Source organism: Ambystoma mexicanum, chromosome 4p (genome assembly GCF_040938575.1).
Source record: "Ambystoma mexicanum isolate Mex_15411 chromosome 4p, UKY_AmexF1_1, whole genome shotgun sequence".
Lineage (NCBI taxonomy): Eukaryota > Metazoa > Chordata > Amphibia > Caudata > Ambystomatidae > Ambystoma > Ambystoma mexicanum.
This window is the reverse complement of record NC_090927.1, coordinates 601,999,374-602,023,771: the sequence shown is the minus strand read 5'-3', so window position 1 is coordinate 602,023,771 and position 24,398 is coordinate 601,999,374. Positions and strand designations below refer to the sequence as shown.

Genomic DNA, 24,398 nt, shown 5'->3' with positions numbered 1-24,398 from the left:
TGCAGTATTGACTAATCATTTAAAAATTGTGTTTGACGTTTTATTTAATCGGGCGACTTGCATTTGCTTTTCAGGGAATACCCGGAATTCCTGGCAATGAAGGTCCGAGAGGAGTTAAGGTTTGAAGTAGTGGTACTTTCGAAAATAATGCTGTCTGTTTTCTCTGCCAATTGATAGTTCCTAACAGGAGCCTTGCATTTACAATACAAAAGTGTAACAAGATAAGCATTTATATAAACAATGAATATCTATGAACTGGTCCCTTCTCAGTAAATCCCACAAACATCCCAAAAATGTAAATGTACTCTATGGTAAAAGCACACGTTGTGCACAGTACTATTGCCCTTGTCTATTTTAGCAATAAGTAATTGCAAGATGTAGGTTTGCCTAAAAACATATTTTGATAGCGTTACCTACAGAAAGCCTGGGGAAGCTGATGTACTATGTCTAAGCTATATTATTGCACAGTTGTAAAGCACACTAGCACACCGGTTCCCTTTACACGTACATTCTAATCAGAGTGTAGAATACTCCTGCTCGTACAATAATTCATGTACAGTAAACCGATTTTGTGAACGCAGAACAAAGGTTCAAGTTTGCTGACAATGTACGTTAACACATGTAACAATTTTGTTCGGTTCTTTTTTCCAGCAGAACATATATATTTTAAAAGTGTTGAACTTTATTGTCGGGATACACCAGTTTCAAATTCTCCATTGCAGAGAACTTGTATCAAACGAGAGTCAACAAACAAGATCCACTTACCACTTACGCCATTTAAAAGGAAACCCATTTAGAAATGGCTGAAAATCAACCACTTGCACCAGCAAGGCCAACACAAAGGGCAGAAGAGCGCTATAAAAGACCAAAAGACTGATGCATTATAATAATAATAACAATAATAATAATAACAATTATTATTATTATTAATGATACTAATATTAATGAGCCATTTGCAGTATCACTGTAATGACTGGGTGCACTCATACATGAATAGCTTAATCTTTAAGACCAGCATATGCTACTGGCAGGATCAACTCTTAACTCAGACTGAAGGGCTGATCCCAGACAGGAAGCAGGCTGTATTATTGCCTTTGTAACCAATTTCTCATTTCTATTATTATTATGATGATGAAGATAATAATAAAAAGGAGAAATTGGTTATGAATGTGATAATACAACCTCCTTTATGGCTGAGATCCGCCCTTCAGTCTGAGCCAAGAGGCCCAAGTGCACAGAAGGACCTGAAAGAAGCCTGGCCTGCTCCCTCTCAGGCGAGACACCTCACCGAGGCATGCAGCAAGCACGTTCGGATAACGAGTACTTGGCGTAAATACAGTATTGAACCTTTCTTCACCCTCTCAAAAGAGAATGACATAGGGCGGGACATGCAAGGGAATAATCTTCCTATTTCATTCTCAGAAATGCTCTGAAGGACAAAAGACTGGGAGCTATTCTCTTTCCTCTTCCCTGCCAGGAATGCACACGCCTGCCTTGATCCTATCTCCATGTCCCGTTCAACGTGCTGTATCTTGCATACTCTGCGATGATGCCATTCACCATGCAGCGTTATGCATTGTTTTAACTCCTCTTCAAATGTTTCTTTTAGGTTTGTGAAAGGAATAAGCTGTCAAACGCAGTAAAATACTTTTCATTTAACTTGACACATCACTGCAGCAGGACATTAACACATGTAGCCACATTGGTTGACATGGAACCTGGAGGTCGGATGTACTTAACTTTATGGGTTGTCTTGTTAAGTTTGGACAGCTATTCACATTTCTGATGTTGATTCGTCAAATTTAACAAGATGAAAGTCTGAGTCAAGCATATATCACACGTAACAGACATTTCCCCCAGCTCAACCCTTCTTTTTCTCCCATTAAGCACCCTCTACCTATTCTAGGGCCGGTATTATTATGTAAGCAAATTACAGTCTTAGAATATTAGGGTAAATTGCTGGATAGCTGGAGAAAAATAATGTCCTTCTTCTAATCAACCGCAAAGAAAATCAATGTATTAACCTCTGAAATATGAAAGACAGCACCAGGCAAGCTTCTTCCATCACTAATTCTGTCACAGTCACACTGTCTTATACTGGAATCCCCTTGTATTATTTACCTAACTCACCAATACTTATTTTGAGATCATCAGAATGATGAGAGGCTGAGTCACCGCTATGCAGCTTCAAACTAGCAATGTGCAAGTTACACATAGATCTCTGCTGCAGGATCATTAACAAGCTGAATTATTATAGTGCATGTTTTAAGGTGATGTTCCTTTCTTATATGCCTGTTATACGTTGACATTCTACTGCCTGCCGCCTCTCTCCTTAAGCCTCTGCCTTTCTTGCAATATCTCTTCCAGTGAATGTCTTCTTGGAAGCAGTGTTTTCATCAAAATAGTAGCATGTGAGTCCACAATCTTGGAAATAGATGTGGTCAATCGGCCTGTTTTCAGAAGTCTACAAATCACTCAAATTCCCAGAGTGATTCATGGAGATCCAGGGGGAAGTTTCAGACAGGTTCTCCCACACCTTGAACTCCCCAACCCCAAGATCTTGCATGGACAAAGTAAATGGAAGGTTGAGCCCTATTTTTTAGACATAATAATAGATGTTTTAAATAGTAATATTATTACTTTTGGTATTAACAATATTATTAGGTTACTAGCATGCTTTATGCCGGAATACTCTGACATATGTGTGCCATGTTAATTCCTGTAAATAGAGGTTGATGAAAGAAGCCTTATATGTCCATCTTTACCAATCTGTCTTTTTGCTTTGCAGGGTGACATTGGGCCACCAGGTCATCAAGGAATTCAGGGCTCACCCGGAGTACCTGTAAGTTGGTGCTACAGTGACCTTCAGTGTTTGTATTTTGGTTTTAACATATTGTACACTTCCACGGCAGCTTTATATCAAGCGACTGATATGACCCGATTATATATGTCTTCATTAGGAATCCACCTGTGCACGAAGATGTTTCTAATGTATCCTCCTGCTGTAACTTCATGCCATTGGTTATTCAACTGACACGACCTCATGGTCGCATGATATGCCATTCTCTTTGCCTTCCCAGATCTCATCTAGAGTGACAACAATACAGCAATTTCATTTTTCCCAAGTTCTCTTTGAACACCCTTTGTTCTCCTATGTTCCCCTGGTACTGATGGTCTTTGGGGACATTGTAGTGATTGAAACAGGACACTGACTGGGCGATACACAGGATACAATTACAGATATCAGCATCTTTCAACAACAGGATTTTCCCACCTTGGTGTTCTGAGTGACATCATAGAAAACTTGAACTTTACTTCGATCTTGTTCTCTAACAGATGCCACTCTGGGTACACCTTGTGGAATGCATCCCTATTGTTGGTAGTTGTCTATCTGATATTTCCCATGAATGGCGTCTTCCCATAGATTCCTCATCTTCAGACATTACTCGCTGGGGCACTTGGCATCAGACAACTTTTGCACCCCAGCAGCGGGAGTTGTGCCAGTCAATGTTGGTCCATAGATCCGCTTGTGGACCGTGTGACCTCGGTTGCTTTTTCCATGCGTTCAGCACGCTGCTTCCAAATGCTTTTCTCTCCCTCAGAGACATTTTCACTGCTACATATTGTTGGCATGGAAAGTTTCGCAAAAGTTACATTTCAAAGATGCCCATAACTGAGCATACTCTTTGTGTATGGTATCTGGGAAGGGGCACAATGTCTTGGACTGAAGCCCCTGTCAGTCAATGTACCTGAAAGTGTTCAGAGAATGATCAGGCAAACTTTCTGTAGGCCGCACCTCAAAATCAATGGAAACCCCTCCAAAAAGAGGTAATCGGTGGAGGGGCGGATGTTGCACCCTGTGACATTGAAGATAGATGATTCCCGTGAAAAGGAAGGCCACCGTAAGGCACACAAAAAGCACCACAACAATCCCACTCAAGAAGTTGAGACACTCATTCTCTTCCTCTTTGCACAGAAAATAAAAGAAAGCACCAATCCCAGAGAGACGATAGCAATGACGACTCTTTGTGCTCTAAAAAAGGTAATTTGTCCAACGGCAGCTTCAGCCGTGAGGAGTGTGAAAACAAATACTCTTCTCAAATGCATTGATGGCCAAGTCCTTGACCTCACCACTCAAGCTGGCAGGGTTCCAATAAAGAGCAGCATCTGTATGCCTCAGAACTTGGACCACGTCCCGAAAAAAAAAGATGGCGCTCGAGACATCGATGCTAAAGCCAGCAAAGAAACACTTGGGAATTTCCACAATGAAAAGAGGCAGTTTGATTTTCTTCCACTGTCATCAGACCCGAGCCACATGCCAGTCTCAAGGGTACTAGAGAAACAATGTATAACGACAAGTGTGGCCCAATAACCTTTGGTTTTAAACCGTTAGGGCAAGCAATGGATGAGAAAGACCCAATGCTCCAATCCTCCATTACTCGAATGATATAATTCTTAGGTAACCTGATCTCACTGACTTAGCTTAAGATCTCAGAGATGTATGTGAGTGGCCTCAACATGTCTCCAAACCTCAAGGTTGCAAAAGCATTCTCTTAAGACCACTCAAACATAGCTTTTCCGGATACAATTCAAAAAGTCATACGTTCCTTGGGACTCAGGTCCTTGTCCAGAAAATACAGCTATATGAGTTAACTGACCTTTTGTACAGGGGACATCGAAAGAGGAGTCGCACTCCCTTTCAGCCCGTGGATCACCAACCTAATCATGTCCCATTGGCAAACCCTGTGCTCTGCACTGACTATGAGCTACGAAAAGAAGTGCATTCCAGGGTCGCCGAGCCCGGCATATTTCTAGGCTCATCCGATTCCAGAAAGCCCGGTCCTGCAGGCTGCCACAGCTGGATCCAAAGGATCAGCCTTCTGTTCCTGCTGACCGAGAAAGTTTGTATTTTATTTATTTATTTAGTATGTTCTAACCTGCTAGGCTTTTTAAACATTCAAAAAACACTTCAATATTCCATACAAAATAAGTAATCAAATCATCATTACAACTATAATTCAGTAGTAACATATTAAAACCATCCTCTAAAACATCATTAAGATACACCAATAAACATTGTTAAACTTGCTGTGCGGTCTTTATATTCGTACTATAAAGGTTCTGTTTCAGAAGCCATGTCATCCATAAAAAGTTCAAACAGGCACCACAATTCCATCCAATGGCAAATCCAATAGATATCAATAGGTGTTGCATAGTTCCTCAGAAGTAACAGACTCCTTGATAAGCAATGTATCACATCTAAGGATATGTGTCTGCAACTCTTACTCAGGCTGTCACAAGCTGATAGCAAGTGTGTTGCTGTTTCAATTTCCTCTCCTCCACACAATCTACATGTGCCTTGGAGTCTATGTAGGCCTCTTAGTGCACCAATTAGCTATTGGGAGCTCACACAATTAAATGTAATCTTCATATATTTTGAGCTATCGAATTGTGAAGATATGTCTTTAGATACTAAAGAGGCATTTCAGCTTCCTGGCAGTGTGTGATGAATTCATGGCTAAATAAGAGGCTAGCTAGATTGGTAATTAGTTCTTCACGTTCTAGTTCATGCACCGATGCTTTACAATAGATTTAAACTTTATCCAGGTTCTGTCGAGGGTATTGGGGGTTAAGCGGGCACACCATTTAAAGGACAATACTTATTAAGGGAGGCTTGGTAGATAATGCTCGGCAATGTGGCAGGTGTGGAATTGCACAGCTTCCAGTGTAAGCTTAATTTCCTCAATCTTAATGAAACACATATGTTACGTAGGTTCTAGATACAGATATTCTACCGGTATGTTTAGAAGGGTTTTGAGACAAATGGACTCTAATTTCATCATCTTCTGAATATAATTGCAACTCCAAATTTCTGTTCCATATGCAATCAGTGAGGGGATACTAGCAAGATTGACTCTTACAATGGGGTCGATGGAATAACCTACATGAGTTATTGCAAAGTTCTTAAGGCCCCTAGTTGTTGATGTACTTTTCCCTCAGTTTTATACGAATGAGGTATCCATGTCAATCTATGATCAATCATGACCCCCAGATATTCTAATTGTTACACAATGTCTTTCAACTTCTGATTAATGAGCCAGCTGTAATTCCTCACCGTTTTGACATCATTGGGACTCAATATCATTATGTTTGTTTTATTGAGATTAATCTCGAGACCATTTTGAGTGGAGTATGTGCTTATTTTATCAAGCAGACAACATAAGCCCCTGGGGGTGCTGTCTATAATGGCCAGGCCATCCGCATACACTAACCATTGTATCCGCTGATCTCCAAGCCTAGGTAGTGTAGCATCCATGGTGCATCATGCTTCTGGTAGATCTGACACAAAGATAAACAACATGTTTGACTTGACACCACAGCATGTTCAGCCAGTGGCAGGAACAGTATCAGAGTTCTTTTACATCTGGCAAGTGCTTTACTTCAGGCGCCTGCGCGCTACAGGTTGTGCTGCCTGGGTATTTCCTACCCTTCATCTGAAGGCCCCCAGACCACCCACCCCAGGAGAGGGTGCCATCACCAGGCCTGGTCTTCTTGGATGAGGTTCAAACCCTGCTACAAAATATGGGAATAGAACCAGTTCCCACGAGGAGTGGGGAAGAGGATGTTACTCTCCATACTTTTTGGTATCAGGCAGATGGTGAACTATGTCCCAACTTGGACTTGAGACTCCTCCACAAGTTCTTGAGGAAGGACAGATTCAAGATGGTGACACTAGTCCAGGTTCTGAAAGCCCTAGAGATCTAGGACTGGCTGGTGTCCGTAGACCTCCATGATGCCAACTTCCATGTGCCTATCAATCAAAAACACATGAAGTTCTTGAGGTTTGTTACTGGTGAGATGCATTACTACTCCCCTGTCCTCCTGTTGGAGCTAACATCTGCCACAAGGGTTTTCACAAAGCTGATGGCACTGGTAGGGGCCAAGCTCTGGAGGTAACATAGTCACACATTTTCCTACCTAGATGTTTGTCTGATGAAAGCCAGGTCTCCAGGACAGGGTAGCACCCATCTATAGTGCAGTTGTAAGGACCGGGTGTAAAATATTCTGCAGATGGTCAATTTGTTCCAGAGCTCTCATATGTATTTATTTATTTATTATTTGCTTGTTAGGCACTTATACAATGAGAACATACTGGGCCTCATTATGAGTGTGCTGGTCCGGTAACAACGGTGCCGGTAAGCCTACCACTGTTACCAGACCAGCACACCACAAGTCTGCGGACGGGTGCCATCCTGCCCACCATGGTCAGACCTGGCGGCAGAAAGGCAACTGCCACCGACTTTCACTGAAGCACCGGCCCCGGTGTTTCCCTGAAGTCAGGCGCCGGAATAATTTGCAAGTCCGACAGCAACCTGTCGGTTTTACCCGCACGTTTAGCGCCAGACTTGTAATAAAGCCCCCTGTTTCAAAGCACCCACACGGCATGGGAGGAGGGTGAGAAATAAAAATTACAACACAATGTTAAGAGCAGAGGGGGTAGAGGGGAAGGGACAAACCTACTATGTCTTGTGAGTATTCAGAACGTGCAAGTTCAGAAAGGAAGAAAGAGGAACGAGTAAGTGCTGGGGAGCCTGAGCTCGAGGGTGAGGCATGGACGAAGATGGTGCCAGTCCCAGCCTTCCTGTGCCTTTGATGCCTGATACTGATAGCATCCTGCTTTTTCCTGTTGTTGCAGGTTGGTCCATTGATGGGAACTGTGCAGTGGTCACTCAGGGTCCAGTGGTTCCATTACTAGGGGAGAATGGAGGATCAACTGTGACGTACTACCTGAACGGCACAGGACCGACATCTGTGGTCCCAAGTGGACAACTTTAGAGAAGGGGAACCCTTTAGGCAACTGTAACTGGAGTAGATGGTTTTAAAGTAGCTTCTCTGAAAGGCTGAGGCACTCACCTGAGGGATGTCAGGGTAAGCAGGATTTGATCTTCAGCAGGGACCAGATTGCATATCATTCTTCTGGAGATGTGTGTGATTGGGCTGGTTCTGAAAGCCTTCATGCCTTCCATCAGGTGCAAAACTGTCCTAATACTGGCGGACACAAGAGAGTGGATGTGGGCTTGCTGCAGCATTGCAGGAGACAATGCAGCTATCATTCTGAGCATTGGAGAATCAAACCTCTTTGTCGGCAGCTCATCTGACCGACAAAGAGAACGTGTTAACAGATACTCTGAGCAGACAGAGTATGGAATCCCACAAGTGGTAGTTGTGCCTGGAGGTACATGCAGAAATGTTCGACCTCTGAGGAACCCCTCAGGTAGACATGTGTGCAACCTGTACAAACAGGAAGTGCCAGCATTTCTACTTCAGGCAATGTCCCCTGAGAGGGACACTAGAGGATGCGTTCCTAGTGTGATTTTCAACCTCCTCGCAACCACAGCACTCTGAGCCTCCATGCTTGATTCTTTATAGGCTAAGTAACAGGGATTGTGATCTGTACAAAGAGGTTGTGGAGGTTCTCATCTCTGCTCACAGGCTCCTGGTATGCAGACCTTCTTGAAATGGCGATGTCCCCTTATCAATATCTCCAGATGAGAGAACATCCCATATCTAGCTTTGGGAGGGTGGGTCCTTCATCACAACCAGAGCGCTATGCACCTCCATGTTTGGTTCTTGAGAGGCTAATGTAAAGGGATTGTGATCTTTCCAAAGAGGATGTGGAGGCTCTACTCAGGGTTACAAGAACATTCCATGAGAATGATGGCAGCCACGTGGACCTCTGTCCAGACTTTCGCTAAACACTAGCCTCTAGGTGCTATGTATTCCAAGGATGCCGATTTGCAAGAGAAGTCCTTCCGAGCTACCTGTTTTACAGAAATGTTATTGCTGTATTCCCACTCTAGTTTTATATCCTGTACTGCTGTGGGAGTCTTTCTGAACATGAGAAATCTGTGGCTGGACACCATCCATAAGAAGAACAAATTACATATCTGCGGTAATGTCCTTTGTGGTGGATGACTACTCCCACAATCCCCTCTGGGAGAGAGTGTTGAGGTATGTGTTTAGTGTTAAGAGAGAGAGATAGTGAAAAAAAGAGAGAAAGAGAAAGAGAGACAGGGAGAGCGAGAGAGACAGAGAGAGAGAAGATATGAGTGGAGAGATCATTCATCCTTATAATTTCTGCATCTGCCGAGCATGTGGAAAGTGTATTGAAGCTTATTTCCAAAACTTACAGCTTGCCAATCAACCAATTATTCACATAACCATCACAAAACCCCAAAACCTTATAACACCTTCACTTGCGCAATTGCCAAAAACGTCCTACCCACATGCACCTCTATATGCACCAGGTTATGTTATGTTACCAATTGTGTAAAGCGCAAGTGATTTATATGTGCTTAAAGCTTTGTCAGGAGGGTTGTCGGATTCCATGATTTTTTTAAAGTGTACCCCACAATGTAAAAGAGTCCCTAAATGGTTCTTCTCTTGTCCCTCAGTTAATGCGTAGACCACACTTTGGGCTTGTCATCTGGCGAAGTTTGTGCCCAGCCCACTCTTACGTATTTCTCCTACTTTTCTTTTGCTGTCTTTTCCTTGCCCTTCGCCTTACCTTCTCTGCCTTTTCTTTGCTGTGGCGTCTTCTTTTCCTGTCTGTGCCGTTTCCTTGGTAACAACATCAACCTCTACTTGCACTTATCTGCTTCCTCTTTGGCAACAACCTCTGTAAATACGTTGCTGTCTTTTCAGGGGCTACTGCCTCTGCCTGTTCATGGGGTACATCCTCTGTCTTTCTTCTCTGAAGATAAGCTGCAAGCTCGCCTTCTTTTCCTCTGCCTTTGGATAAGCTGCAAGCTCGCCTTCTTTTCCTCTGCCTTTTCATATGCAACAGCCTCTGTCTTTCTTCCCTGGAGATAAGCTGCAAGCTCACGTTCTTTTCCTCTGCCTTTTCATATGCAACAGCCTCTGTCTTTCTTCCCTGGAGATAAGCTGCAAGCTCACGTTCTTTTCCTCTGCCTTTTCATATGCAACAGCCTCTGTCTTTCTTCTCTGGCGATAAGCTGCAAGCTCACCTTCTTTTCCTCTGCCTTTTCATATGCAACAGCCTCTGTCTTTCTTCCCTGGAGATAAGCTGCAAGCTCACGTTCTTTTCCTCTGCCTTTTCATATGCAACAGCCTCTGTCTTTCTTCCCTGGAGATAAGCTGCAAGCTCACGTTCTTTTCCTCTGCCTTTTCATATGCAACAGCCTCTGTCTTTCTTCTCTGGCGATAAGCTGCAAGCTCACCTTCTTTTCCTCTGCCTTTTCACATGCAACAGCCTCTGTCTTTCTTCCCTGGAGATAAGCTGCAAGCTCACCTTCTTTTCCTCTGCCTTTTCACATGCAACAGCCTCTGTCTTTCTTCTCTGGAGATAAGCTGCAAGCTCACCTTCTTTTCCTCTGCCTTTTCACATGCAACAGACTCTGTCTTTCTTCTCTGGAGATAAGCTGCAAGCTCACCTTCCTTTCCTCTGCCTTTTCACATGCAACAGCCTCTGTCTTTCTTCCCTGGAGATAAGCTGCAAGCTCACGTTCTTTTCCTCTGCCTTTTCACATGCAACAGCCTCTGTCTTTCTTCCCTGGCGATAAGCTGCAAGCTCACGTTCTTTTCCTCTGCCTTTTCACATGCAACAGCCTCTGTCTTTCTTCCCTGGCGATAAGCTGCAAGCTGACCTTCTTTTCCTCTGCCTTTTCACATGCAACAGCCTCTGTCTTTCTTCCCTGGAGATAAGCTGCAAGCTGACCTTCTTTTCCTCTGCCTTTTCACATGCAACAGCCTCTGTCTTTCTTCTCTGGCGATAAGCTGCAAGCTCACCTTCTTTTCCTCTGCCTTTTCAAATGCAACAGACTCTGTCTTTCTTCTCTGGAGATAAGCTGCAAGCTCACCTTCCTTTCGTCTGCCTTTTCACATGCAACAGCCTCTGTCTTTCTTCCCTGGAGATAAGCTGCAAGCTCACGTTCTTTTCCTCTGCCTTTTCACATGCAACAGCCTCTGTCTTTCTTCCCTGGCGATAAGCTGCAAGCTCACGTTCTTTTCCTCTGCCTTTTCACATGCAACAGCCTCTGTCTTTCTTCCCTGGCGATAAGCTGCAAGCTCACCTTCTTTTCCTCTGCCTTTTCATATGCAACAGCCTCTGTCTTTCTTCTCTGGCGATAAGCTGCAAGCTCACCTTCTTTTCCTCTACCTTTTCACATGCAACAGCCTCTGTCTTTCTTCCCCGGCGATATGCTGCAAGCTCACCTTCTTTTCCTCTGCCTTTTCACATGCAACAGCCTCTGTCTTTCTTCCCTGGAGATAAGCTGCAAGCTCACCTTCTTTTCCTCTGCCTTTTCACATGCAACAGACTCTGTCTTTCTTCTCTGGAGATAAGCTGCAAGCTCACCTTCCTTTCCTCTGCCTTTTCACATGCAACAGCCTCTGTCTTTCTTCTCTGGAGATAAGCTGCAAGCTCACCTTCTTTTCCTCTGCCTTTTCACATGCAACAGCCTCTGTCTTTCTTCTCTGGACAAGAGAATGCTCACCTTCCTCTATTGGGGTATGCTGGCACACTGAACCTAGTCTCCTCCTCTTTGGTATTCCCCTTGTCCACCTTTCTTGTTAACTTCTCGTTTCTCCATTATCTGGATTTATCTTTAGTTCCTCCTTCCTCTATTCTAGGGGTTTCCTCTTCCACTCCACCTTCCTCCATTGTAAGTGTTTTTTGCTTTCACTAAAATATCTTCCACTTGCCAGGTCTTTCAAGTGTCTTCCGTCTCAGTCCTCTGATTGTCTGCTCGTCCACCCCTTTGTCTTTGCCTCCTTTTCCAAAGGTTCTCCAGGTCTCTTTTGTTACTAATTTCCAGCTCTGTACCCAAATCTAGCTTGCGCTGCTGTTCTGGTAGTTGGCTTTTGCATGGGGCTTGGAATAGCTGGCTGGGAAGATCAAGAGTCCTCTTTAAGAATGAACATTGGTAGATATGCTTTGGTGTCTATAATAGAAATGTTTAAACAGGACAGCACCATTTTGGATATCCTTTGTATGTGGACCTTTAAGCTGATATAATCGTGGTCTTGACTCTCTTCCTCTGGCTGCAGAACCTCCCATTCTTAAAGTCCCATCTGGCTGTCATCTGCACTCACCAGGTTTATTTTTTATTTTATTGTTGATTTATAACACGCTTAATACGAGCGAGTGGTTTCTAAGCGTGGAATCGGGATTCAAACCTGTGTTGCGTTGTCTTGCTTTAAAGACAAACACGTTGCCCTTTTGTTATCCTTATTTTGTTTATTATACATGTGTTTTATTACAATGGTTTACACACAAATAAACCTTCTCCTGTATTCTGTGTAGGACAGGTTTTTCTCCTATTGATTTCCATGGGCTGTTGTTTGCAGGAGATTCCATTCCAAATCAGGTTTCAGCTGTGGGGAAGACGTGTTTTTTTTTTTACTCAGGTCCCCCTGTAGTTTGTGGAACATGTGGAGTCCTCTCTGTGCGTCTGGGTGTTGCACAAGGAAGAGTTGCACCTTCGTGTTACTATGGGTGTTAAGTGGGAGAGAGATTCTTGGGGCATGCTTGAGCAGCAGATCCTAAAAAGAATCAGTGAGGAAGTACAAATGACTGATCATCGACAGCATTACAAGTCTGTGGGATGAGTCTCCTCTTTCGATATTTTCAGATTCTATAGCTTTTTTGTGATGCATCTTTACTGCAACACAAGTACACAAGATATTTAGGAATGTGATGTGATACAGAAGACTGATATCTTCTGTCTCTTGGCCTGCGCCTCTTTGTTTCCCTTTCCCAGAGTCAAGGGGTTAATAATGTGTAGCAACGTCTTCTCTTCCCTTTTGAGTTTAATGAAATTAATTGCATATTATTAGATAGGTTAAATACTTTGGGAGATAACTGGGATTTGTCTCACAAACACTTTTGACTCTATCTGCTAATTGCTTTGAATCAGGAAAAAAATGGTTTTAGTTTCCAGATGTAAAATGCTCATATGAAAAGATACAGATGAAGCAAATATTATTACCAGATGTGGCAAATACATGGGAGTTCCCTCTAGGAAAATATTCTTTGGAAATCTCTTTTCCAAGCTTTTCCTGGAGAAGCCTTGCTTGGCAAGCCCTTGCTGTGTGCTTTGCATGCAATCACAAGAATGAAGATCAGGCGCTGTGCCGCTATTATGCACCTACAGTATTCATTGCATAATTAGGAACTCGTGGTGCATGCGAAGCCTGCTGTTTGGTGCATTCCAGTGAGCGTGTCTTCGTGGCCTCTATAATAGTCGTTCATTTTGCATGATGCCACCTCCACAGATAATGAAGACATTCTGTTATTAGGAGTACCTGTGCCAACCCTCCTCCCACATGAGATCTAACTGCTGGTGTAGCGCATAATCAACTGCACCGCTCTCCAGGGAGTACAGGCTTTCATTAGATCGGTGCTTGAGTTTGTGTGCATCTCCTGATTCATGTGAACACTCTTTGAGGCGCTATGCCACGATCCAGGGTCACCCTTCAGCCTTCATTGCAGCCTTGCCCTTTTTTTTTAACAAAAGCCATTGCTACTCTGACTCACGCTGAATCGCAGTCCATTTATATGAGCTGCTTAAGTGACTAGGACGAGTATGCTCGTCCTTTCTGCATGGACTTGCATAATAGCCTGGCACTCAAGGGATTAAATGCACCTAGCTAGCATACATACAAGCCACAGCAAAACGAATTGCCAGACCTTAGCTCAACATTTCGTAATCTAATGTCCCCAATTTTCGCTCCTCGAGTTCTTGTTGAGTGAGATCAGTTTGAAGAAAACTTGACATGTAATGCCTAGAAATGCCACTAGATCCAACATGCTGTGCTACTGCACTTGAGAGCGAAATGTGTTCATATTGCTATTTGTATCTGCTGAATTATTGTTGCATGATCATGGTTTTGATTATTCGCATCTGTTTTCACTGTAGCTATTGTCGGGCGATACTACAAATGTCGATAATAACTAGTCTGATAGTACAGTAGATTATAATATAAGACATAGGGATCCATGCAAACTTATAGTAGGGTTACTGTACTTGTTTGTTTGACAGTAATGTTTCCAGTGGGTGGCACAGGATAGGCAGGGGTCCAGTAGGTAGGCATCATGTGTCTTATGGCAGTACTGCAATAGTGACTCTGACAGCTTCATTTATTTTTTTTCTCATTAGAAATCTAAAACTACAGGTCCCAAAATGCATTGGGCATATTGACATGAACTATGCGGCACAAATGTCCTGGGCTTGTAAAGGAGGTTGGGAGGCGTCTCATAATATTCACAGAAACGACCTGCATTTCACAATCATCCCACCTCCTCAATGTCACCAGGTTCTTCAAAATTGACTTTGGGCTAAGCCTGCTCTCTGCTCACTTCCTTCCCATACATGGCCCGTTCACACCTGAAATGGTGTTGAGTGCCAAGGCCTTCAGTTTTCAACCCATCAGGAACCATGAGATGCTCCTGGCGCTGTGGCCTTGCTAGGCCCTCTCTAGGGAGTGTGAATCACTAGTGGTGTATATCATATTTAGTATTAGACGGAAAACCAGATAGTCTTTCTGCTACTGAAAAGGGCAGGCTTCGTGGATGTAAATCGCCAGGTAGCAATGAATGAACATGACATTGTGATTTAGCAATGCCATTGTGAACAAAATACATTTCAACCTCTTGGGTACTGCAAAGGGGTCCAGGTGGAAATGGTGTTCCCCTCCTTACCTGCAGCCCACACAGAAATGAAACAATGGTTTCTTGGCCCTGTCAGGAAGCCATGTCACAATGAATGAGAGACATACACTAGAAGAGTGCGGTTGAACCAAATCCGGGTTTATGAGGTTTAACAAGAAGTGGTAACACCATAAACAAAATAGAAGATTGGCCTCTTCTTCGGGGTTTCGACAATGCTACAGACTATACGATCAAATAGTCCTGTAATCTGGGCTCACTCACTCACATTGGGGATGGGTGATTGTGGGTGCTTGGGTGTTATCTGCACTTCTTTCCTGCACTTTGGGTATCTTCTTTGGTCTCCCCTTGTTGTTCAGTTTGTTGGAGGTTCCCATCATAGGACCTCAGGTCACTATAATCCACACCTTTCCAGCAATAGAGAGGAAGATGAGTCACCAAACTAAGGCCCAATGCTTCTAGCCAGGAGTGGGCATCTGGGGCGAGGCAGATAGGGTTTCTCCCTGGCACTGGTTCTAACCATGTTTCCTCTCCTTTCTAAATGCTGATTTCAAACCATCTCAATCCTTTGGATACCTCCTATATTTCCTTTCTCCTCCTCCTAAAACACGAATCCTCACTATTATTACCTTATGCTCCTCTGCGTTTTGCCATGTGCTATTTTCTCATCCCCTCCTCCACTCACACCAACTAGACATGTGGAGTGCTTGGGGTTCATCAGTGTTAGACAGAGATGGCACAGCTCCACCTCACTGATGAGTCCCAACAAGGCTGAAACACGTGTATGGGGTTGATGTTTGTACTCTTGTTCAAAGGAGGTTTGCCTGGCATTTCGGTGCTGGACTGCCCTTGTAGGCGGGACAAAGTCTGATATGCCAATGGAGATTCCAACCTTTGTGAAAAGTACAGTGAGCTAAAGGCGTTGGCTGCGGACTCTCACAGTGGGTACACACCACAGAAGAGGTTATCATGCCATGTTCTTTCGAGAGAGGGGTGCCTGCTACCTTTTTTGTATTCGACTGAGATGTTCTCTGCTGTTTCTCATCTCTCTCTCCTCCCTATGCTGTTTTTCTTCCCGCCTCTATACTCCTCCACCTCTTAGTCTCCTTCCCAATTGCTTCCTCTTTAGCTGTTACTTTGGCTACACTCACCACTACTTCCTCTGGTCTTTCTTCACCCTCTTGTTCAATCTCCTTTCTCCAGCCTCCTCTGCCCTACTCCAACTTACCCTCCTAATGGGTCACCGTCCCACTACCTGTTCTCCTCTTTGCCCTCATCCACCCTGCTTTATCCAGCCAGTGTTTCTCCTCACAATTCATTCCCTACTCTTTCCACCATTTTCCATATCATCCTCTTTCTCTCCTCTTTACCACTTTCTACCTCTACCTCATTCCAACACTGCAGTTCCATTCTATTCAGACTCAGACACCACTCTGTCTGCTCACTTCCCTTTTATGATGGCCTGACCACACCTCTGGGCATGGCGCTCTGTTGATGGTGTTTGGAGTGAGGCTTTTGGGGTTCAGGAAGTGGATTGGTTACTTTATTTCCTGCCCCAGACATTCTGTGGACCAAGCTTACTTAGAGACGACGGTCTCCATTCTTGGAATGTCTCGGTATACACGTGGCACAAGACAGCCATGCAGGATCCTAGTACTCCACAACTTTCTTTGACGCTCACCTCTCGCTTACACCGGGGCAGAAAGTAAACAAAGCCCTACACATTTGTCGGTTCTCACCTCCTCTCTGTTTTCTACACTGAAGCACTTGGTAAACAATGGCTGAACCGGATTAAGCATATGCTACCAAGCTCATTTTGAGCTTTTCTGGATTGTGGCAGGCTGAGATGACTAGCTGCCACATCTGGTGTAAGGTGTTCTTCTAAAGGCATAGTACCATTGACTAGCCTCTGGCATGCTTCACGGAATGGTAGGGTGGACCAGAGGATCTTCTCAATATCTTCCTGGGCCATACATCACTTAGTGGATGACAGCACCCAGCCCTGAGGGTCAGCCCACCCATCATCCTAAAAGCGTGTTAGGGGTCTTTGTCACAATGCTCATGTGGTCTGAAAACATTGAACGGTAACTGCCTGTCCAGGACAACAGGTAACCAATTGCAAAAACAAAACAGTCCGTGTAGGACTGCATCCACTGTACACACAACAGCATTTGGTATCAGCAGTAAATCCCTGAAGTTCTCTTTACGGTGCATCACGTATTATGCCTTGTGATCCATGTCCCTTTAAGGCACTGGGATCGCCATACAATTTGCACTGTGATTGCCAATTCAGCGCTGGAGGCCTGCTCATATCTGCAGGCCATGCATCCATGTGGCGCTCTTCATTATACAATGCCCCTTTACCCAGCATTTTTTTTTGTCTGTTTATTTTTGTTTTTTACTACAACTTACATGACCAAGAAAACACAATACACCAATGACAAGAACAACCATATCAACATGAAATAACCAGAATCCTTTATAATCACATCTTTGAATCACATAGCATAACACCCCAGCAGTTAGACACCGAGATCGATATGGAGCTCATAGTGGAGGCACATCCAAATCCTCACCCCTGGCCCAGCCCCACACATAATACAACCCACCCATAGTCTTGTTCCCCAATGACCGCAGTACATTAACGTGAGAAAATCATGCAGGACGAAGGGAACAAATCGCTTTGTTAACAACAGTACAACCATTATTAGATGCATGTCTTCACAGCGATGAACATGCCATGGCTGACCATGTAGGAGGTTCCCATTAACCCTTCAGATAAACCAAACACTGAAAAGTAGATCAGCCTATTTTAGATTTAGTTTCATAGGAAGGGACATTTTCTTTAGGTTATGGAAAGATGGGCCTTTATACAAACCCCTTTCTGTTAATCATATGGTTAATGTTGAGAATATTGCCACTTTGTGTCTGCCTCCCATTTCGGACCCCTCACACCTCATTGATGTATGTGCAGAATAACAAAGGCGCCAGGATGCCGCCCTGTCTGACCCCCTTCTCAACTGGGAAGGGATCAGTCAGGGCAACCCGTAGTCCCCAGCACAGGGCCGCATGATTGTTAAAATGTAAAAGCTGGATCATGGTAAGAAGGTGATCCTGCATGTTCCTAACTCTAATCACTTTCCACAAACATGCACGCAGAATCCCATCAAACGCAATCTTTAAGTCACCAAAGACTGCATAGATTTTACCTTTCTTCAGGAGGACCTATTTCTGCAGGATCATAAAGAGTCAAAATGCCTGGTCGACAATACTCTTCACAGCCTGAAAGCCAGCCAGTAGGTGACTGATTGTGCCTGGGGAATTAGCCCATTTCTGTAGGTGCCCGAGGTGGACTTTGGCAAAAATCTTCCTGCTTGAGTCGAGCAAAGAAATCTGCCTGATATAACCTTGGATACCAACATCTCCCTATTGTTATTCTCAGAAACCATATCCCAGAAAGACTTAGAATCACCATCCCTTACTGCGTATAGCCAAGCATCCCATCTTCCATCCTGATAAGACTTGTTCTTGTAATTGACAATATTCCTGTACTCAACGGGGGAGAAAGCTTTATGCAGGCTAGCATAGCCTTTTTTTTGCTTTCTGGCGCTCAGTATCATACAAGGGTGTTGTCTTTAGGGCATGCTTGTTTATCATCCCCCCAGAGTTGGTAACTATGGCTGGATAGTCCCAACAAGGGACTGGAACTCCCAAATCAGCAATCTATCTGGATAGCTTTCCTCGCTAAACCTTTCTTTGTGACCTAAAACAGCCTGGTAAATACGGGAGATAGTCTTCTTTTCCTCTAAACGTGATCATTTCATCGAGATGTGGGAATGCCCGGAGAGAGTATTGGCAGTGGAATCACCCTTACCAGAAATACGCCATGCTTGAATACCAATGTTCCTAAAGATCATTATAAGAGGTTTATGGTCACTATCACATCTATCCACCACCTCAAAACTTTCCACAAGGCCCCAACCTCTAGCATATATGAGTATGTACTCCCCCCTTTATTATCTATAAAGGTATTTTCAGCTAGAGCTTTTGAAAGATTTGAAAGGCATTGCCCCATAGGGTGGTGTCCTGAGCTGCACAGCTGGCTAGCTGCATACTATAAGGCTGGGCTGTACCTGGTAAGATATGCGGTAACAGTGACTAGGTGCATGTGTTACAGGAAACGTGGTTTAACGTTCATCTCATATGATTTAGGTGTCTATCAATTGGACACCTTTTTGGCACATTACGTTCCTCACACACTTTGTGCACTATATTTTCTGTACCATTTTATTTCACACTCAGTTGCCTACTGTGAGATCATTCAGCAACTGTGTGGTCTCTATTTTGGGACCCTTTTGAGCTGAGCACTTTTAGTTTGGCGCGTATTAAACAAGAGCACATTCAAGTTCAGACTGTTTGACGGACACTGTGCAGTGTTTGCTGTTGGGGCAAGAACTTTTTATCCTCTTTTTATCTATGTTCGTTGGTTGGAGTTGAAAGGAAAGGCGGTCCCCTGTGCTACCTTCAAGGCTTTAGTTGTTGGGCTTAATGGTACCTGCATCCTGGCACATGGTTTGTCGGGGAACCAGAACTCAAATGTTCCCCCGGGGTTAGTTCTGGGGTGGTGTGACAAACCTTGTTTAGAGATGGTGCTGGCGATTGGTTGTCGACCAAAGGCTGTAACGTTAAGTCTTGCAGTTTGTGGATACTTGAAGTAATGTAGGACGGACTCCTGACTTGTTGTCATCAGAAAAGGATTTAATGTGGTGGACACATACTTCATGGGTCTGGCAAACACATGTCAGGTGAAGGTGAAACAAGAGCCGATGCGCGTTTCGACCGTAGTCTTTATCAAGGTGAAAAAATGGTGTTTGGTCCTGGATAGGAATGGAGTGCCTGGAGATGCCTCCCAATGATAGAGGGTGGTGGGCTGTATAACAAATCTGTAAAATATCAGAGGACGCTCCGTGACTCGCGGATTCCATAACAACCACCATTTTTTCGCCTTGATAAAGACTACGGTTGAAACGCGTGTCGGCTCTTGTTTCACCTTCACCTGGCATGTGTTTGCCAGACTACTACTAATGAAAAGGAATCCCGGTAGACACTGGACCACTCAGGGGTGGAAACGGTGTCTACTCTGTCTATGCCCTGGAAGAGGAAAGAGCAATCAATATATAAATGAGACAGAGCTCAGAGCACAGGTTGCACAACCTGTAGGGTTCACAATTAAACTGAATACTTAAAGAATCAAAATATGCAATTTTATTCAGTTAATAATTTGTTACAAAAATCACTCAATTAGTAACAGTCATCACAAAAATCTATATAAATTACAAAACATCACATAGAACATAGGGCTTTGTCAATTACAATCAATGTGAGGTCACAAAAGATTAAAGATACATACAACACAAAGGAGGAGGATTGTAAAATTCACGAAAATCCCAATAAAACAATTGTGTCCTTCAGAAGGAGAAAGGAGGGCTGAAGGCGTGCAACCTGTGGGTTTAAAAGGAGGGGGGACAAATAGTAAGCTCAAAACGTAGCTTTGTTGATTTGTCATAAACCCTAGAAAAGGTGAACAAGAGGACCGAAAGAAGGACTTATATTACCTTCAGTGGCGCTCGTGGGGGCTCACAACTTAAGTAGATCAGGTTGTAGTAGGCTGGTGAGTAGCTCCTAACCTGTAACTAAAACACGAAAAATGCTCATTAATGTTTTTCGAATGAGCTAAAAAACAATGCTCTACCGAGCTAGAATAGTACAGAAAAAATTTGCAAAATGGCAAATATATGATGTAAATCGCAAAAAGGCTCACCTGTATGTCAACAGGACACCGTTCGCTTAATGGAAAGATAGGGCAACCACCCCGGGGTAGTACCACTGCTTGGTAGGGTGCTGCTAATGGTGGACATCAAGCATCAATAAATGTCTACGTGTGCAGAAGGACTGTAGCCCCTGCAATGACAAATGGAGATCAGCCACTCTTAGTGGACCAGTAACCATAACCTCATTAAAGATATCAAAACTGACGCGAGGTTATATAAATTAATTAGCTAGAGAGCGGAGCGTGTTATGAGTAACACAAATCAGTATCCAATACAGCACCAGACCCTCCACCTCGGCATGGCAAACTGTGCGATCGTGTAGAGCCCTGTGTCACCAAGAATCAAGTACTAAGTGCAAAAGTGCTGTACTTGATATGTTATCGGTAGTGCTCGCTGGTTCAATCAGCAAAAGCTATAACAGAACTGCATTATCCACAAGGTCACATTGTCTATTATTAGTATCTAGATTACATGGCACTGCGTCATTAGAACCACAGTCCACTATGTTTATAGCCCCCTCATCCTCGAGCAGAGATGTGTTCTGTGTTTCACTATTTTCCAAGATAAGATTCACTATCCTTACAACAGTATTGCAGTGGTCATCCTGTTTTTTGGGACATTTTTACTTTCACAAGAGGCATTTTCTTTAGATACATTTTCACCCAGCACTAGTCCACAAGGAGAAGATCCGTCCTCACAATCTTGAGTTTATTTCAGACACTATTTGTTATTTAGACCAGTCCTGAACCCTTGTAGTAATATGGTCTTTTGTTAACCCGGTTCCCTGGTCTGGCCTGTTTGTCGATCAGTGTCCACTGTGTGATGCATTGAATGGAGAAAAGGCGATGGTAGAGGGTGTAGAGGTGTGGAAGGAATCTGTCACCCTGAACAAGGATGAGGGGAGTGCAGGTGATGATCCTGCAGGAAACGGAAGAGTAACTGGAGAAAAAGGAGGTGAAAGATGTCATCCCCCAGCTGATGGTTCAGGAGGAGAAAAGGACTGGGGGATCAGCAACTCTCCCTGTCCTTGCAAAGGCAGCTAGGTGGATAAGGGCATTCGTTTTTAAATTACTGACAGGATCCTGCTACCCATGACAGTGCTCATCTTGTCATAGCTGTGGGAGCATTTTGGCTTGCCGGAGAAGATGAATGTCAAAGGAGAAGAAGGCAGTGTGAATACAACGTACACAAAATAAGAGTCACATGTTGGGAACCACAGCAGGGCACAGGCAAATGGAACAGTCGGCTGGTCTGACCTGTCCCAGAGCTCCCACTGACAGCTCTTCCTCAGCACCCCTAGTGGTGGGGATGACCATGAAGGAGTTTCTTCTGGTTTCTGTCAAAAGGACACACCAGCTCTTTGAAAGACACGCTGGCACAAGCAGCCCTCAGCCCCCCACTCTCTGAGCCTTTTGAAGCACGCCTGTCCCCTGGGCAGACTGTGCTATTTGCACCATCCACCACCAGGGCTTCGTTGCAACCAGCACTTGTTTGTGGTTATGGCAACCTTTTAGGTGGGCGTTATTTTGGTATTGAGGCATGGTTGGTCACATGTGAAGAGTGGCAGGGAAACCCAGGGTAGGTGCAAGGCTGACCTACTACAGGATGAAACAGGCCACTTAAAGAGAAGCAAAGTGGGTCTGAGCCATGTGTTTGGGGCACTGCTGGGTTGAACGGACAAGCAGCTCAAGGATCCCTGCGCCCCACCATGGAGCAGGACTCATTCGGGAAACACATTATGGAGGTTTTAAGGTACCGGGTACAATGCGTTCCTTCAGTGGGATGGAAACATTTACAGATACAAATTCCACTCAACTGGGAATGCCAGATATGAAACGCTGGCTCCAGGGGCTATCATGGCCTGCCTGGATAGCCCTGAGCTGGCAGACAAGGTTTTTATCACTTCGGACCATGCTGTCTGGGGCAGTAGGACCAAGCACCCTCATTTAGGTACACGCAGCACCTGTGATTAAGTGTTAGAACGTCACACCCACATTGGAAGGAAGTGGGACCATTAGGCAAGGGCCAATCATGAGAAATGAAACAAATGGGGCAGTGGATCCACTCATCAGATACTTCATTGCTCCCATCACTCCGCAAGCCCCTGTAAAAAGTGAAGTGGAAACATCCTGTCCATTGGTGTTAGGACGGCAATCCAGGGACAGTAGACAGGCCCCTACTCTGCTTAACACCTCAACGTTTCTCAGCCGAATCTCTGAAAAGATGAAGTTCGAGAGACAAGGCACCCAGACTGTGGGTGGTTTAGGTTTTGCTCACACTGGTTTGATCATGGCTATTAGCCACATCTATGTTTTTGAAATACCTTCTAAAATAATAATGCAATACTCCGCGCATGGCTGTACTTCTACAACTTAAAATCGTTTCACCATTTTGAAAATAGGATCTGCGTGCACCATTAATATGTTTTAAATAAGTGTTTTAAGGTATGTTGGAATAAGTACATTGAATTCGGAATATTGCCCTAAGTAACAGTTTTTTATTGTTTGTTTTTAACATCCATAGGGTGTTATGGGACCCGAAGGGTTACCTGGTCGAACTGGAGAATCAGGAACCAAGGTAAAATATATTCAACAATAAACTTTTGTGTTTCTTGACCAAACTTTGTTTAGTGCGATAGCAGCATGTCTGATCCATGCTGGGTTGAAGAGAGGGATATATGCTTCCTGGAAAGTCGCTCTTCACTGGCAAGTGGGAAGCCAGTTGAGATGTGTTGACTGCTGAGTTCTTGCGATTCTGTTAAGCTTATCACAAAACAAACGTCATCACAACGTTGTGAACTCACGAACTTACTAAGAAAAGGTGACACATCACTCACTTCAATCCCCGCGTGGTCTCACAAAATGTAATATTCTCTAACAAGCTAGGTTATAATACATTGGACTAATACACAAAGTTACTGAGAGAATTGCACATGTTCATTCATGACAAACATCTAACAAGCCCGGAAGTGCAAAAGCTCTTCCATAAAACAAATACAATATATTGCATCATTACGTATTCTTGTTATACCAGACACAATATGTAAATTTGGACAATCTGTCCATAGCCTTCGAAACATTGTGGTTGTCAACAAAATATCTGTTTCTAATTGAAGATTGTAATTTGGGGCATGCATGGGTGCATTGAGATCCTTGTCAATAATTACTAAAGGAAATTCTAAAAGGGTGTTTTTGTCCTATTCGAATACACTCATGTTCGTGTGATTTATCTTATCAACTTAAATTGTTCTGCAAACAGGTAGACAATGTTACTCACCCACTATTACTGGAGAATAGAGTGAAAGCTAAATGGCAGGCTACATAGTGTGCTTTAGGATTCTGCCTTATGTTCCTGTTGCAACTGGGGTACCCCAGTATCCAGAGACGTTAAGGAGGGATGTCTGGGGTCTGGCCATCTCTCAAGTTCTCCTCAGGTAATCTAAGAGACCCCGTCCCATTGAATGATTCATCGTGGTGGGTCGCTGCCACGCCATTGCCATTTTTCCATGTAAACCCATGGTTCCATCATCCTGGAGAGCTGAACATTGTGTCATTAGATCAATGTAGATTCTTTCCCAAATGAAGCACCTTTTGGCACCCGTTCATTTTTGTTCTTCTTTCCCATTCAAAACTAGTCTTTGAGCAGGTGCGCTTAATGGGCACAATTATGCTGCCCTTCCTCTAGCTGTCTGTAGGCCGGGGCTAGCCTATGTGGCAACATCTCAAATGCCAGCCCATGATTCTAGGATGGGGAAGTTTATTTTGACAAAATGGACCACTTTTTCGGCGTTGTGGACACGTTTTTCTAGTTTCAACCAATTTTATTGAGCACATATTCTTTCAAATGCATTATTTGCAACATAGTTTACCAAAAACACC

At 43.9% G+C, this 24,398-nt stretch overlaps 1 protein-coding gene across 1 annotated transcript in view; it reads left to right on the top strand.

Annotated features, from left to right (window-relative positions):
* COL21A1 (collagen type XXI alpha 1 chain) overlaps positions 1-24,398 on the top strand; it is a 1,372,657-nt gene that overhangs the window by 947,098 nt on the left and 401,161 nt on the right. The window contains exons 18-20 of the mRNA XM_069606149.1: positions 75-119; positions 2,789-2,842; positions 23,044-23,097. Coding sequence (XP_069462250.1) covers positions 75-119; positions 2,789-2,842; positions 23,044-23,097 — 153 coding nt within the window. The remainder of the gene's footprint in view (positions 1-74; positions 120-2,788; positions 2,843-23,043; positions 23,098-24,398) is intronic.